Source organism: Elgaria multicarinata, chromosome 6, assembly GCF_023053635.1.
Source record: "Elgaria multicarinata webbii isolate HBS135686 ecotype San Diego chromosome 6, rElgMul1.1.pri, whole genome shotgun sequence".
In the NCBI taxonomy this organism is placed as follows: Eukaryota; Metazoa; Chordata; class Lepidosauria; order Squamata; family Anguidae; genus Elgaria; species Elgaria multicarinata.
The window spans coordinates 121,284,907-121,300,132 of NC_086176.1; the positions used below are offsets into that span (position 1 = coordinate 121,284,907).

At 54.9% G+C, this 15,226-nt stretch overlaps 1 protein-coding gene across 1 annotated transcript in view; it reads left to right on the forward strand.

Moving 5' to 3' along the window:
- Positions 1-13,210, forward strand: part of LOC134400477 (receptor-type tyrosine-protein phosphatase kappa-like) — a 34,293-nt gene extending 21,083 nt beyond the window's left edge. The window contains exons 16-25 of the mRNA XM_063128809.1: positions 1,035-1,195; positions 1,283-1,418; positions 2,335-2,487; positions 3,584-3,683; positions 7,258-7,337; positions 7,860-7,994; positions 8,609-8,734; positions 11,688-11,845; positions 12,319-12,454; positions 13,151-13,210. Of these exons, the coding sequence (XP_062984879.1) occupies positions 1,035-1,195; positions 1,283-1,418; positions 2,335-2,487; positions 3,584-3,683; positions 7,258-7,337; positions 7,860-7,994; positions 8,609-8,734; positions 11,688-11,845; positions 12,319-12,454; positions 13,151-13,210 (1,245 nt within the window). The remainder of the gene's footprint in view (positions 1-1,034; positions 1,196-1,282; positions 1,419-2,334; positions 2,488-3,583; positions 3,684-7,257; positions 7,338-7,859; positions 7,995-8,608; positions 8,735-11,687; positions 11,846-12,318; positions 12,455-13,150) is intronic.
- Positions 13,211-15,226: the final 2,016 nt, after the last annotated feature.

Here is a 15,226-nt window from a genome sequence, read left to right on the forward strand (position 1 = left end):
CATCAATAGTATTACATGAACTCTCACATAAGGATACCCTGATTACATAATTTTATTAAAGCAAATGCTATTTTCTATTTTGTTTTTAAAGTTTCATAAAGCATCTTGAGGTATTTATACCTGAATCCCTACCTGGTCAATCATAGAATCATAGAATAGTAGAGTTGGAAGGGGCCTATAAGGCCATCGAGTCCAACCCCCTGCTCAGTGCAGGTCATAAGAAGTTATTTACTAAACATGTGTCCATTTCATTGTAGAAGAAAATTCTTCCTTTGTTCCCCAACGCAGGATTCTGGACTTTATCCATCCATTTATCACTCACAGATATCAACATTTCTTTTTAGCCCCTTCTAGAGACACACACTGTTCTCACACTGATGCCTTCCTGGGACCTGATGCAGGTGTATGAAATTACGCATACGGGGGTTGGGGGATGGAAATGGGCAGAGAGGAGGTTTTTTTGCCTCCCTTTCCCAAAATACCAGCAGTCCAGCCTTTGGCCTGACCCAGCAGGGCTCCTCTTCTGTTCTTAATTCTGGCTTTCAATAAAAAATGCGAGACACAACCTGGACTTCCTGACTGTTAGAGCAGTACGACAATGGAATCAGTTACCCAGGGAGGTTGTGGGCTCTCCCACACTGGAGGCCTTCAAGAGGCAGCTGGACAACCATCTGTCAGGGATGCTTTAGGGTGGATTCCTGCATTGAGCAGGGGGTTGGACTTGATGGCCTTGTAGGCCCCTTCCAACTCTGCTATTCTATGATTCTATGATTCTGTGACTGTAAGTGGGCATTTTATGGCCCCCAGCTCCATACCATCTGGCACCACAGCTCCAGGTGGGGCAATCCCTGATGCCCACAGGAGGTATGGAGAACCCTCTCCTGCTGCCTATGAGCCAGAATTGTGTCACCCGAGAGGGACATAATGCCCCCCAACACACACACACTCACTCTCACACACACACTCTTGTCCCTGGGCTCTGCCTGGCCTGGGCCCAGTCTGCCTCCCTCCAGCCTCTTGTCTCTGCTCCACAGGCCGGCTGTGCTCATCCCAGGCAGGTAGAGCAGTTCCAGTGCCTGCTGTGGCCGGACCACGGACTCCCCCAGAACCCTGCCAGGCTCCTGACACTGGTGGAGGCTGTGAATGAGCAGGTGGCCGAAGCCCCAGCCACGGGCCCAGTGCTGGTGCACTGCAGGTAGGGAGGGGTGGGGTGGGGCAGCAGCAGGGTCAGTGGCGTGGCTGGCGCAGTACCCCCTCTTCATTCCCCCTCTTCCCGCCTCAGTGCAGGGGTCGGCCGCACGGGGACCTTCATTGCCTTGGACTGCCTCTTAAAGATGGCCCGATCCGAGGGCCACGTGGACGTCTTCCGCTGCGTGCAGGGGCTGCGGGAGCAACGGACCTGCATGGTGCAGACGAAGGCAAGCCGCGTGTCCTCTCCCTCCCTCCTGACGAGGAATCCTGCTCCACCCCGAGGGTGGCCCCGCTCCTCCCGCAAGGCCAAAGGAGGCAAAGAGTTCACTACCGACCCCCTGCTCCGCCCTGCCCCGCCCTCGAAGTGTCCCCACACAACGCTGTGTGCTTTTGCTGCAGACACGAAAAGCTGGGCATCTGGCCCAGAATCCCGCTTCCTCTGGAGAAACACCACCACTGACTTTCCAGCCCTCTGTGGTTCCGCCTAGGTTTTATGCCACGAAATTCTGCACCTTGCTACCTTAATAAACACTTTTTTTAAAAAAAAAAAATCTACATGATTAATTCTTTGGAATGTCCTCCTTCAGGAGATCCAGCTGCCCCCAATGCTGCCGCCACCCTTTAAGTGCCAGGTTAAAACGTTTTGCTGAGGCATTTTAATTGGTTTACAGCTGCCCACGTTTGTATGGTCTGGGGTTGCTTAATGGGCTACTGTTTTATCCCTCTCAGTTCTATGGATTGATGTCTTATGGAGTTTTTATTATATTATGGATTTCATCCCGGAACACTGCTCAGGAATCCACCTTTGGATGGTCTAGGATCTTCATCTCCTGGAGGGAGATGAAACATCCTGACCCAGCAGCCCCCGCTGGCCTCGGAGATTTCATGAGACTCTACCCAGGCGTTCAAAACATGGGATTCGGTCCGGCCGCAAAGAGGTCGCCCGGCCTGGGGCTGCCCGGCCCTCCTCCTCCTCCTCTTCCTCCTCCTCTCCCTCCCTGCCCCACCTGGCCTCATCAGCCCTCCTGGATTCTGCTGCTCCTTTCTGGCTCCGCTTCCAGGCTGCTTGGGGGGAGTGGGGTGTCTGCTGGGGCCCGATCCTGGGCTCAGGCTGAACTGACCACGCGCCTTGCTCCCCCGCAGGACCAATATGCCTTCCTCTACGAAGTGCTGCTGGAGGGGCTGCTCTGTGGCCACACGGGGCTCCCGGTGGAGAGGGCAGCCAGCCACCACGCCGGCCGCTTGGAAGCCTTGCGGGGCCCGAGGCAGAGCGACGGATACGCGCAGGAATTCCAGGTAGCCGGAGGGCCCAGGGCAGGAGACGGAGGGAAGGCTGGGCTTCGTGCGCCTGAGGAAGTGGCCCCCACAGCAGCCCACGAAGGCGTGTCCGTCTTTCAGGTGCCACAAGTCTCTCGGGGGCTTCCAGATGGAGAGCGCCCAGCACCACCACCAGCGAGAAGGCCTCGCCCGGCTTCTCTTTCTGAATGCGCTTTCCGCAGCAAGAGAAAAGTTGCGAGGAAGGGGCGTGGGAGGGGTACGGCGCCTGGGCCCCCTCCCCACAACGTTCTGCGAATGGGGCCCCACAAATGCCTCATCTGGACATGGCTGTCTGTGATGGCTGCTTCTGGTTCAGTAGGTCAGTCGGGTGGAAGGTGGGGGTCACAGCCTTGGAGGAGGAATCCATTAGGTTTAAAGTGTGCTCCACTTCGGTTTTCTATGCATAGTTTTCTATGCAAGCTCAGCATTTAGTAAACAGATGAATAACAAATGCCAGGGCAGGCAGGCAGGCAGGCAAAGAGCGGTCTCTGAATCCGGCGATTACCGTGGATGATTTGAGCACAAACCCACCCACCCCTGCCGGGAGGGTCTCGCTTGTGTGGCTCCAACTTCTTTCAGCTGGGCTTGCGTGGTGGAATGTCCTGGTGGATTGCGCCCATTTCAAAATAAATAAATGCCACACTTGTTTCCGTAGAAATCAGGAGCAAAACACTGAAGAGAATTCACGTGACATGCCCCATTCCCCACCCCACTTCCTCTGGTTCCAATAAAGCGGTTGGCATTGTGAGTGGTGTAGTGGCTAAAGTGTTGGACTGAGAGTCGGGAGATCCGGGTTCTAGTCCCCACTTGGCCATGGAAACCCACTGGGTGACTTTGGGCCAATCACGGACTCTCAGCCCAACCCACCTCACAGGGTGGTTGTTGTGAGGATAAAATGGAGCGGAGGAGGATTATGTATGCCGCCTTGGGTTCCTTGGAGGAAAAAAGGCGGGATATAAATGCAATCATGAATGAATGAATGAGTGTGCTTAGGAAGGCAGGTGTTGGGGGGGCAGGGGGCGGGGAGAGACCGCTATTTGGGTGTGGATCCTGCAACGTCTCCTCCCCTTTCCAGGCCCTTGAACGTCTCTCTGAGTTCTTCCAGCTGACTTCATACGCTGAAGCCCAGAAAGGGCACAACCACTCCAAGAACCGGAGCCCGGAGATTCTGCCGGGTGAGTTCTGCACGTGGGGCTTCCAGGGGACAAGACCAAACGGGGACTTTCTTTCCTGCCTGATGGAGGGGTGTCCCTCCCCCTCCCAGGCCTAGTGGTGGCAGCTCCCTTCCCCTGGATCCTGCCCCCTCCTGGTCCGTCCGTCTGCCTCCTTGCATAGGGCCTCTTCCTGGGTCACCCTTCTTCGTGAGGATTCCCTTATGGGGCTCGCAGCCAAGGCAGACGTGGGCGCTGCCCCCTAAGCATCCCACCTCCATGCGTCTGGAGAGGCAGGTGGAGAGGCAGACCTCCAGGGTGCCCCTGACCGTTTCACTGCCCCTGACCGTTTCAGTGCTGCCTGGAGAGCTGGAGGGCCAAGGCGCCCATGGCAGGACGCAAGCACCGCACATGCTTTTAGAAAAAGCCACCAGGTGGAACGGGAACGGGCTCCTGGCCCAGATTCGGGCTCACAGCACCTCCTGCCGAACCTGCCTCCTCACCCTCGAGGGCAAAGGGCAGCAGGGGCAGAGGTTTCAGCAGGCAGGCTGCCCGCCCGCCGGCACGCCCCCCTGACCTGCATCAGGAGCACATTCCCAGCAATGGGAAGGGCCGTAGCTGAGTGGAAGACCCCCGCTTTGCACGCAGGAGGTGCCCAGTTCAATCCCCAGCAGCGTCTCCAGGGAGGGCAGGAAAACTGCTTCCCGGGAGCAATGCAGAGGAACAACTGGCAGAGCGGGACGGGCTGGCTGGCTGGCGACAACGTCGCGCCCTCTGCCTCGACAGCGTTCCACCTGTCAGCGCCGTCTTGTGCCTCTTGAATTCTTAGCTCTGCTTGCTAGCTTGCTTTGCTGGACTGCTTTAACTTGCCGCTTGCTGCTCCGTGCCTGCAGCTGGGGGCTGCACTGGGGCTGGAACCTCACCGGGGATTGGACCGGCTCAGGGAAGAGGCTCATAAAAGGAGCCAGCCCTGCCATGGGCTGGTTATAGGCTGCCAGGCTCTGTGTGAGAGACCGGCCTGTGTCCCCGACCGAGGGCGAGAGCCTAGGTGTGTGTTGGGGAGCTGTGTCACGTGGGGTCCCCCCCTGAGGGAGAGTCAGGGGAGGAGGGGAGGCAGGAGTAGATGTTCAGAGCTCCGAGGCGGCGGTGGTGGAATGTCACTACAGGGGAGCGTTGTGTATGTGCCCTAACCCTTTGTTGCAGCTTCTTAACCTTTTCCCCTCTTTCTCTCTCCTTTCTCTTTCCTTATCCTTTCTCTCTTCCCTACATTTCTGGGGCAGAGGTTGTTTCGAACAAGGATGCGCCAAGGTGGAAGAGTGGGTAACATGGAGGCAGAGGGTGCTGCCATAGCAGTTGCCATGGGCAAAGGAAGGTCTGGCGCGATGGGGAGGAAATGTCATCAAAACTGTGGGGGAGCCAGATGGCTGTGAGCTCTTTCCCCTCTCTGATCCCCCCCCATGCCGCAGGTTCCTGGTGGAAGGTGCTACTGCACCTTCAGTGGTGCTGCTGCTGAGTGCCAGGTCGGTTCGCAGCAAGACCTCACTCCTTCATGATATGGTCGTGGATAAGGGAGCCGACCTGGTGTGCACCAATGAGACCTGGATGACTGAGCTGGGAGGTGTGGATACGGCCCAGCTTTGCCCATCTGGTTATTCAGTGCATCAGCAACCCAGGCTTGAGGGCCGGGGCAGGGGGGGGGGGGGCGGAGGGAGTCGCCATGATCCATAAAAGTTCAATCTTGCTTGCCAGGAAACCCCTCCGCCCTGGGATAGGCAGTGAGGGTCTGTACCTTGTGCTGGACCTAAGAGACAGACTGGCTGAGGTGGTCTCGGATATGATGTTGGAAAATCCTAGGGCGTCCTTGGTCCTTGGAGATTTCAATATTCACACTGAGGCTGCCTTACCAGGACCAGCTCAGGACTTCATGGCCTTCATGACAACCATGGGGCTGTCTCAATCATAAAATCATAGAATCATACAATAGCAGAGTTGGAAGGGGCCTCCAAGGCCATCCCCCCCCCCCCCGGTTGTCTTGGTCAGACCACTTCCTGGTGAAATTTGGTCTCGCGGTGCCAGTCCCACCCTGCAGAGGTAGGGGACCCATTCTGCCCCCGGACGTTTATGGAATCTGAGTGATTCCTGAATGCTCTAGGGAAATATTCAGTAGCCAGCGCTGGAGATTCTGTTGAGGACCTTGTTGCACTGTGGAAGGGTAGTGTGCAAAGGGCCATTGACACAACCGCTCCTGAGCACCCTCTTCATGGAATCATAGAATAGTAGAGTTGGAAGGGGCCTACAAGGCCCTCTTTGACACTGTGGAGCTCGGAAGGCCCCCTGGTTTACTGGGAAACTCCGGGCAATGAAGACGGCTGGAGCATAAGTGGCGTAAGACTTGTCATGAAGGTGACTGAACACGCGTAAGAGCGTATAATTGTGCCTACTGATGATAAAATCGCTCACCTTCATGCTGACTTGAACACTGCTATTGACTCAGAGTCTGATGAGGTGTCCAGTGCATCGTCTTATCCCGTTTTGTGAGATCAGTTTCAGATTTTGGAGCCTGAGGATGTGGACAAGATGCTGGCATCTGTTTGACCCACCACATGCTCTCTCGACCCTTGGCCATCTTGGCTTGGTTGAGCTTGTTTGAGCTAGCCACGGAGGGGTGGCTGACCGACAGGGTCAGGGGAGTGGTGAATGCATCATTGCGCAATGGGGTGGTCCCTGCTGCCTTGAAGGAGGCGGTGCTGTGACCACTCCTGGGGGGGGGGGAACAAACACCTCCCTTGACCCAGAGACTTATGCTAACTAGTGTGAGGTTGCAAATACCCCATTTTTGAGCAAGGTGCTTGAGAGAGTGGTGGCATCTCAGCTGCAGCCACTCTTTGATGGAACTGATTCTCTGTATCCATTCCAGTCTGGGTTCAGGCCTGGTTTGGGGACAGAATCGGCCTTGGTCACCCTAATGGATGACCTCTTTTGAGAGAGAGACAGGGGGAGTGCGACCCTGTTACGTCTCGATCTCTCAGCAGCCCTGTTCTACAGCAGTTCAACTCCTACTTGGGGGGCCACTTCCAGATGATAGCACGGGAGGTCTGCACTTCTGCCGCATGGAAGTTGAACGGTGGTGTCCCCCACGGCACCATCCTGTCCCCAATGTTATTCAATATCTATATGAAGCCGTTGGGAATGGTCATCAGAAGATTTGGGGCAAAGTGTCAGCAGTACGCTGATGACTCCCAACTCTATTTCTCTGTAACATCTGAATCGGGAGAGGCCGTGCACGTTCTGAACCGGTGCCTGGATACAGTTATGGCTTGGATGAGGGCCAACAAACTGAAGATGAATCGTGATAAGACAAAGGCTTTGTGGGTTGGAGGTTCCCAGGTCCAGGAATTGGGGTGTTTCCCTCTTCTGGATGGGGAACCCAGCGCCAGGGTCTCACACAATCCTGTTCCGGTCTCCAAGCCCCAAAGCCTCGCCTTCCAGTGATCCAGGGCTCAGCTCTCCTTCCGGAATGGCAGGTCTCGTTGTCGGAAGCCCCAGGGCCCCCACTCAACGATACCCTGACCATCTTTTCCTTGCTTTTCCTCACCAGCGGACTGCAGCCGCCCCATCCTGATGTCATCCTTGAGCTCAGACGGCACGCCAGGCTACATCAACGCCACCTTTGTGGATGTAAGGCTCTGGGTCCGGCACCACTCCACAGCTCCTTGGAAACAGCTGCAGCCCCAAAAGATCACACACGTTCGCCTGCATTGATGCTAAAAGCATGTGGTTCAGAAGACTTATATGCCCCCTTTCCACCTTAAAAACACCCGCAGGGATCCCATGAAATTTGGAAACACAATGTAGCATCTCTTTAAAGGAAATGTCAATAATTTCCATAGAGAGGTGGCCGCTGCCGAGGATCAGGGCCAGGGTTTCTCCAGGCGTCTCCTCCGAGGGCGAATCCTGACTGCACAGGTCTCATCTGTCCCAGACATGGAGGAGATCCAGCTCTGGTCCACGGCAGGCATGCCACTGTCTTTGCCCCCTTGCTTTGCCATGGGGGCAGTGCTGGGGGTCTGGAGGCATCTAGCCGGTCCCAGAGAGGGCAGGAGGACGGCGCGGCTGAGGGTCGGATCAAGAAGCTGAGCATGTTGGGCCTGGGCTGGGACTTCTTGGTGGTGGCTCTCAGAGCGTCTCTGTCCTTTGCAGACATATGCCAAAGAAGAGCGCTTCATTGCCACGCAACTGCCACTCTCGGAGACGCTCCTGGACTTCTGGGCTTTGGTCTGGGACTATGGCTGCACGGCCCTGGTCCTGCTGAACAGCCTGCAGGATTTGGACCAGGTGAGTTCCTCTGCTGCCCTGCTCCTCAGCCAGTGGGCACGGTGCTTTTCAAACTACAAGAGGACAGGTCCCTGCCCCAAGGGGATTGCAGACTTCCAAAACTGACGCAGAGGGCTCCTGGCACTCCCAGTCGAAAGGGAGCATGCAGCTGATCCTCCTTTTCTTCCTTAACAGATTGTGTGTGTGTGGTGGGGCGCGGGGGGGGGGGGGGAGCCAAAGGAAGCAGTGGGATGACATGAGAGGGTTAGAGGGGGAAGAATTCATCTGGACACCTCCCCCCACCCCAATCCATGCAGGGTAAAAACTTTGCCTGGGAGCGCTCAGAAGGAAGAGAAAGGGAGAGGTGGGGTGAATCGTGACCTTGGGCTCCGTGACAGGCGAGCAGAGGAACTGGGGTTTGAGCCGAGGCGTCGTGGGTTTTGAGAAGAGCCAGGAAGGGAGGCGGGTGGCTCATGCAGGTGCAGCGTCTGACGATGGAGCAGCCGAAGCTGTCCTGCTAGGAGTCTGCTTCCCGCGCTGCCTGTGCCTGGACGTCCCCCCTTGCCCTGGACAGAGGATGCTCCAGCCTCCTCCCTCTTTCCCCAGAGCTAACGTGCCTCTTCCCTCCCACCCAGACATACCCCAGGTTCTGGTCCTCATCCAGCAACTCCACGTATGGCACATTCAGCATCAAACTGTCCTCAGAAGAGCCACGGACTGGCTTCACCCTGCGGACGCTCACGGTAGCCAACAGCCGACAGGTGGGAGCCAAGGAGGGATGGGGCCGTTGGGTGCTGGGGCCTTCTGCTGTTGGCACCTGCTATGTGCCTGGGGAGTGAGGGGGCCCTGCCCCGCTGGGGCTGGATTATCATGAACGTAGTGGGAACAGAGCGGGATACTGTCCATTACTGGGCTGGTCCTACCATGAGGCAGAGCTGTATGTGTGTAAGCTTCAGGCAGATGATTTAGGTGTGACAAAAGGGCTGCAAAAAAATCAGTGATTGAATTTATTATAATTGTATTTTTACTGCCAAGGGAAGGGGGGGGAAGAGATTTTCTGCTTCTGTTGCCAAAATAAGATGACCAGCCGTGGGCGTGTCATTTCTGTAACTTATTCATTGCAGCATAGGAACAAAAGCAGACGAAATAGCATTCCTCCCCCAAGCACCTTTTAGATTTGAGTAACGCTTCCCAGCTCTTTTCTTAAACGTCTCTGGTTGTCTGTCTGCTTCTAACACTTTTTGCACAACACTGAGGACCAGGAACTTGTAGAAGGGATGCAAGTGCATTTATTTATTTTTATTTTATTTATTACATTTTTATACTGCCCATTAGCCAAGGCTTTCTGGGCAGTGCACAGTTAAAACTACCAAATACAACATTGCCAGATAAATTTCAAACATTAAAAGTTTAAAAAACCATTATAAAACCAGCTAAGTTATGGTCCAGGGAAGGCTTGTCTAAAAAGACATGTTTTTAGGATGCATTTAAAAGAAATTTCATTTTCCGCCTCCTGAACCGCACGAGGGAGGATTTTCCATAGGAAGGGGGCTGCCACAGAGAAGGCCCCGCCGTCGAGGTTCTTCATGGCGACAATCTCTTCATCTTGGAATCACAAGCAGGGCCTCCTCTGAAGATTGTAAATGCCCCCTGGGTGTATATAAGGGGAGGTGGTCTGCTAGGTAACCTGGTCCCAAGTTTTTTAGGGGCTGACCAAGGGCAAGATGGATGGATGATATTCTGGAGGTGACAGACTTGACCTTGGGGGAGCTAGGGGTGGCGACAGCCGACAGAAAGCTCTGGCGTGGGCTGGTCCATGAAGTCACGAAGAGTCGGAAGCGACTGAACGAATAAACAACAACAACAAAGATAAAAGCATGACTTTGTATGTGGCTCAGTTGCTAACCCTGGGTTTTATGTGGGCAGAGCGAGGTGTCCCTGTGAGCACCCTCGCTGCTGCTCATATGTTAAAGAAGAGCGCTTCATTGCCACTCAACTGCAGCTTCCGAACCACACACATGGGTAGCCCCACATAGAGTGTGTTACAGTAGTCGTAATCGTGAGGTTACCAGTGCATGAATGACCGTGGCCAGGCTATCCCTATCCAGGAACGGGCATAGCTGGCGTAGTTGATAATGGGCACTCCAGGTCACTGAGGTCACCTGGGCCTCCAATGACAAAGATGGATCCAGGAGCACCCCAAAACTCTGGAACTGCTGCTTCAGACGGAGTTGGAACCCCATCCAGAACAAGAAAACACCCCAATTCCCGGACCTGGGAACCACTGATCTACAAGGTCTCTGTCTTATTGGGATTCAGCTTCAGTTTATTGGCCCTCATCCGAGCCATAACTGTATCCTGGCACTGGTTCAGAACGTGCACAGCCTCTCCCGATTCAGATGTCATAGAGAGACACAGCTGGGTGTCGTCAGCATACTGATGAGACCTTGTCCCAAATCTCCTGATGACCGTTCCCAACGGCTTCATGTAGGTATTGAATAACATTGTGGAAGGTTGGTGCCCTGTGGGACGCCACAGTTCAACTGCCATGGGGCAGAAGTGCAGCCCCCCAGTGCTATTCTCTGGAAGTGGCCCCGCAAGTAGGAGTCGAACCGCTGTAGAACAGGGCCTCCAACTCCCAACTCATGGAGGCGGTCCAAGGGAATAACAGGTCAACAGTACCAAAAGCCGCGGAGAGATCAAGGAACAGTAACAGGGTCGCACTCCCCATTTCCTTCTCCCGGAGGTTGACCGTCAAGGCAACCAAGGCTGATTCCGTCCTAAAACCAGGCCTGAACCCAGACTGGAATGGATCCAGATAATCAGTTCCATCCACGAGTGCCTGCAGCTGAGACGCCACCACTCTCTCGAGCATCTTGCTCAGAAATGGGGTATTGGCGACCGGATCAGTTGCTATACATCTGTGGGTCAAGGGAGAGTTTTTTCAGGAGTGGTCGCACCACCGCCTCCTTCAAGGCAGTGGGGACCACACTATTCCACAGACATGCATCCACCACTCCCCTGATCCACCCCACCCCACCGTGGCTAGCTCGAACATGCCATGATGGGCAAGGGTAGAGAGAGCATGTGGCATGTTTAGCCTGGAGAAGAGAAGATTGAGGGGAGACATGATAGCACACTTCAAGTACTTGAAAGGTTGTCACACAGAGGAGGGCCAGGATCTCTTCTCGATCCTCCCAGAGTGCAGGACACGGAATAACGGGCTCAAGTTAAAGGAAGCCAAATTCTGGCTGGACATCAGGAAAAACTTCCTGACTGTTAGAGCAGTATGACAATGGAATCAGTTACCTGGGGAGGTTGTGGCCTCTCCCACACTAGAGGCCTCCAAGAGGCAGCTGGACAACGATCTGTCAGGGATGCTTTAGGGTGGATTCCTGCATTGAGCAGGGGGTTGGACTCGATGGCCTTGTAGGCCCCTTCCAACTCTGCTATTCTATGATTCTATGTGGTGGGTCGAAGAGATGCGAGTGTCTTGTCCCCATCCTCAGGCTCCAAAACCTGAAATTGATCCCACAGAACGGGATGAGACGACGCACTGGACACTTCTTCAGACTCTGAGTCAATAGCGGCGTTCAAGTCAGCATTTAGCCCTCCCCTAGACTGGCCCATGTCTTCCTCCCTGACCTCCCCCACCACTCAGAACCCACATCTTCCTGGCCCCCGGTCACGATTACTCTTTTATCATTACGTTAGCCCCAGACCCCTCCCTTGGGGGTCCGGTTCTGGCAGTTGGATGACTGGCCCACGGCGCAACGGCTTCCACAGTATCCGGCCACCCTCCTGCAGCTGTGGGCAGAAGTGGAGGAGTCTTCGCAGAGCAACCCAGACCGCCCTGTCCTCGTCACTTGCCGGTGAGCACGCACGGCCTCGCCATTCCTCCATCCCGTCTTTGTCTAGTTAATGTCGTTAGCAGGGATTTGAACCCAGCTCTTCGTATTTAAATCCTAAACATGACCCACTACACCAAACTGGCTCTCTTAGAGTGGATCAGTTATGAAGTTGCCCCCCGTTTGATGTGTGCGTGCAGGAAACATCTCAGATCTGTGTTGACTGAAAGCGTGGGGGCAGCCCAGAGGGTCACCTGGAATCTCATTAAGTCATCAGATTGTCTGTAGCGCTCCGACCGAGGCCCGTTGCCAAGGAAAGCAGGATGGGTCTTGAGCATCCGGGGCAAGCCGTGTTTGCGTGCCAGCCAGGAGAGCGTCCTGAGGCACCACCGGTGAGGGCCTGGGGGGCTCCTGCCAGATCCTCCCTGCATGCACAGCCCGGGTCTTGACCCTCCTCCCCCTGTGTGATCACCACCACTGTCCTGTTGCCTCTCCAGGGATGGGGTCAGCCGCTGCGGCCTCTTCTGCGCCACCAGCTTCCTGTGTGAGCAGATCCGGGCAGAAGGGCTGCTGGACGTCTCCCAGGCGGTGCGGATGCTGAAACGGCGCCAGCCACGGTTCATCGGGGACGTGGTGAGTGCCCGTGTCTCCCCCTTCCCCTCACCTGACATGGACATGACCGGCGTGACCCTCCCCTTCAGTCCATCCTTAGGTGAGGCACAGGAATGGACCGAAGCCCACAAACCGGAGAGGCGGTGCAAAGCGGGGGGAGGTGGGTCTGGTGCCCCCCCTCCCTGCCCTGGCAGAATTCCACCCACAGGCCACTGTAGGGACCGACCTGTGAGGATTTTCAGCTCATCAAGGCTGGTGTATGAGAGAAGGCGCCCTCTGGGAGGTTTCTGATTCGTGGAGAGTTTCACGGGTCTAGCTCTCTTCAGATGGGGGGCATGCAAGGCTGTGGCTGCGTCAGGCAGCATTTGCTCAGATTTCTGCTGGCGTTGCTTCTGCGCAGCGGCGTCAGTGTGCTGACAGAAGCTCCATCGGAGGTTTTTGCCTCTCCCCTGGGCTTGAGATGCCTGTTGCTCCTAGCTATGTACTGTGGTGGCACACAGCTTTAGTTGGGCATTCAGGTGGCCTCCAAGGCTGCCCCACCCCTGAGGGAGCCCTCCTCAGAGGTCCATGGTCAGGAACGGTGCACTCTGACAGGCAGGCTCAAGAGCAGCATCACTTCCTGAAGACCTGGGCTCCCCCCTACGCAAAATCCCATTTGATGCATCAGCTGAGCAGAGGGTGACGGCCCACCTCTGCCTCCCCCACTTCTTTCCACAGGGGCAGTACAGACTGTGCTACGAGCTGGCCCTTCGTCACGTGGCCGCCTTTCAACCGTAGGGGCCCATCGGGTGGGGGTCCAGCCCAGTGCCTTTCTGGGCTGGCACCTTCTGGCGCGCCTCCCGCTGCAGGACAGGCCTGCGGAGAGGGGCCCGTGCTCGGCTGGAGAGCCGTGGGTGGAATCCCGGATTCTGTCTCTCTAGGAGAGCCTCATCACAGCGCTTCTCCACGAATGACCTCCTGGACCTTCTGAAATGAGGAGCCCAACTGTGGCCTACAAAAGGACCAACAACCTCTCGCCTTCCCTGCCCTCCACCCGTCTGTCTGTCTCTCTTTCCCATTCTCTCTGACTCTAAACATTGGAGTCCATCTTTCTGGGACCATTTTCAGAGAAAATGGAATGCTGACACACACACACACACACACACCATGTTGCTCTCACAGTTCCTTCCCCACCTTAATTTTTAAAGACCTATTTGTTCCAAACTCCCCCCCCCGCCCCATGAAAAAGTAAATATCTCTTTCTAACCTGCTTGACAACCCCCAGTTAAATAATGAATCTTTGAAGGGAATTACCCCCCACCCCCCACTCCCATCGTTGCAATGCACGGGGCAGCCTTTGAAAAACCACGCCCAACCTTCAGCTAATCCAAAGCAGGACAGCAGGGTTTAATGAGATCTGGTTGATGTGATCACTGGGTGCTCGTCCTCCTCCACTGGCTGCCAGTCCGTTTCCAGGCCCAGGTCAAAGCTCCGGTTTTAAACTTGAAAGCCCTAAATGGCTTGGGGCTAGGTGAGCCGAGGGAGGGTCTCCAGCCATATTTACCTACCCAGTTCCTGAGGCCCTTCCCCCAGGGCCCCTGCCAAGTGAAGTGAGATGGGCGGCTACAAGAGAGAGGGGCTTTTCGGAGGCTGCCCCCGCCCCGTGGGATGCCCTCCCAAGAGAGACTCACCGGGGTCCTGCCTTGTGCTCTTTTGGGTGCCGGCTAAAAGCCCTTCTTACTTTCCCCAGGCTTTTTATGAATAGTTTTTAGTGCTTTTAGATCTTTGCACTGTTTTATCCCTACTGATGGTTTCACTTTCCATTTTAATGCCAGTGTGGTGTAGTGGCTGAAGTGTCAGACTGGGAGCCAGCCGGGAGATCCCGGTTCTAGCCCCACACTCGGCCATGGAAACCCACTGGGTGATTTTGGGCCAGTCACAGACTCTCAGCCCAGCCCACCTCACAGGGTTGTTGCTGTGAGGATAAAGTGGAGAGGAGGAGGATTATGTCCGCCGCCTTGGGTTCCTTGCGGGGGAAAAGGCGGGATGTAAATGCAATAATAAATAAATAAATAATGCATGCTGCTGTTGGTTTTATATTGTTTTTATCTGACTTCTTTTATTGTTGTGACCCAGCATTTCATGGGCAGGAGGCTGCCGAGATTTCATCAGCGCTTGCTAGGCTCAGGGAAAGTGGTGATGGGCGACGGACGCCCGGCGGCAAACTTCACCGCTGAAATAGGGCAGCGAATCCCTGCCTTGTGCAAAGGATGTTGCGTTCATGTGGGCTTACGCTCGTGCAACGCCATCAGCACTATGGCTGTTAGCACCGTGGCAGCCTTGTATACAGCCCAATGCTTTTAATTTCTGCATTGCCTAAAGGACTTCGGTTATTGGGCAGTTCAAAATGTAACAAACAAACAAACCTAATGTGTTTTGGCACCGTATTCCTCTTTCATCTCCCCTCTTTTAAAAACAAATTTGAACAGGTACTTTATTTCTATATCCCCCCCCCCCCAAATAAGGCACATAATTCTACCCTGCTATATTGTTATTGCTAATAACAAGGCAGCAGGAGACGACAATTGAACAGCTGAACTGTTTAAAATATTGCAAGATGATGCTGTCAAGGTGATGCATGCCATATGCCAGCAAATTTGGAAAACACAAGAATGGCCATCAGACTGGAAAAAATCAACTTATATCCCCATACCAAAAAAGGGAAACACTAAAGAATGTTCAAACTATCGGACAGTGGCACTTATTTCACATGCCAGCAAGGTAATGCTCAAGATCCTGCAAGGTAGACTCCAG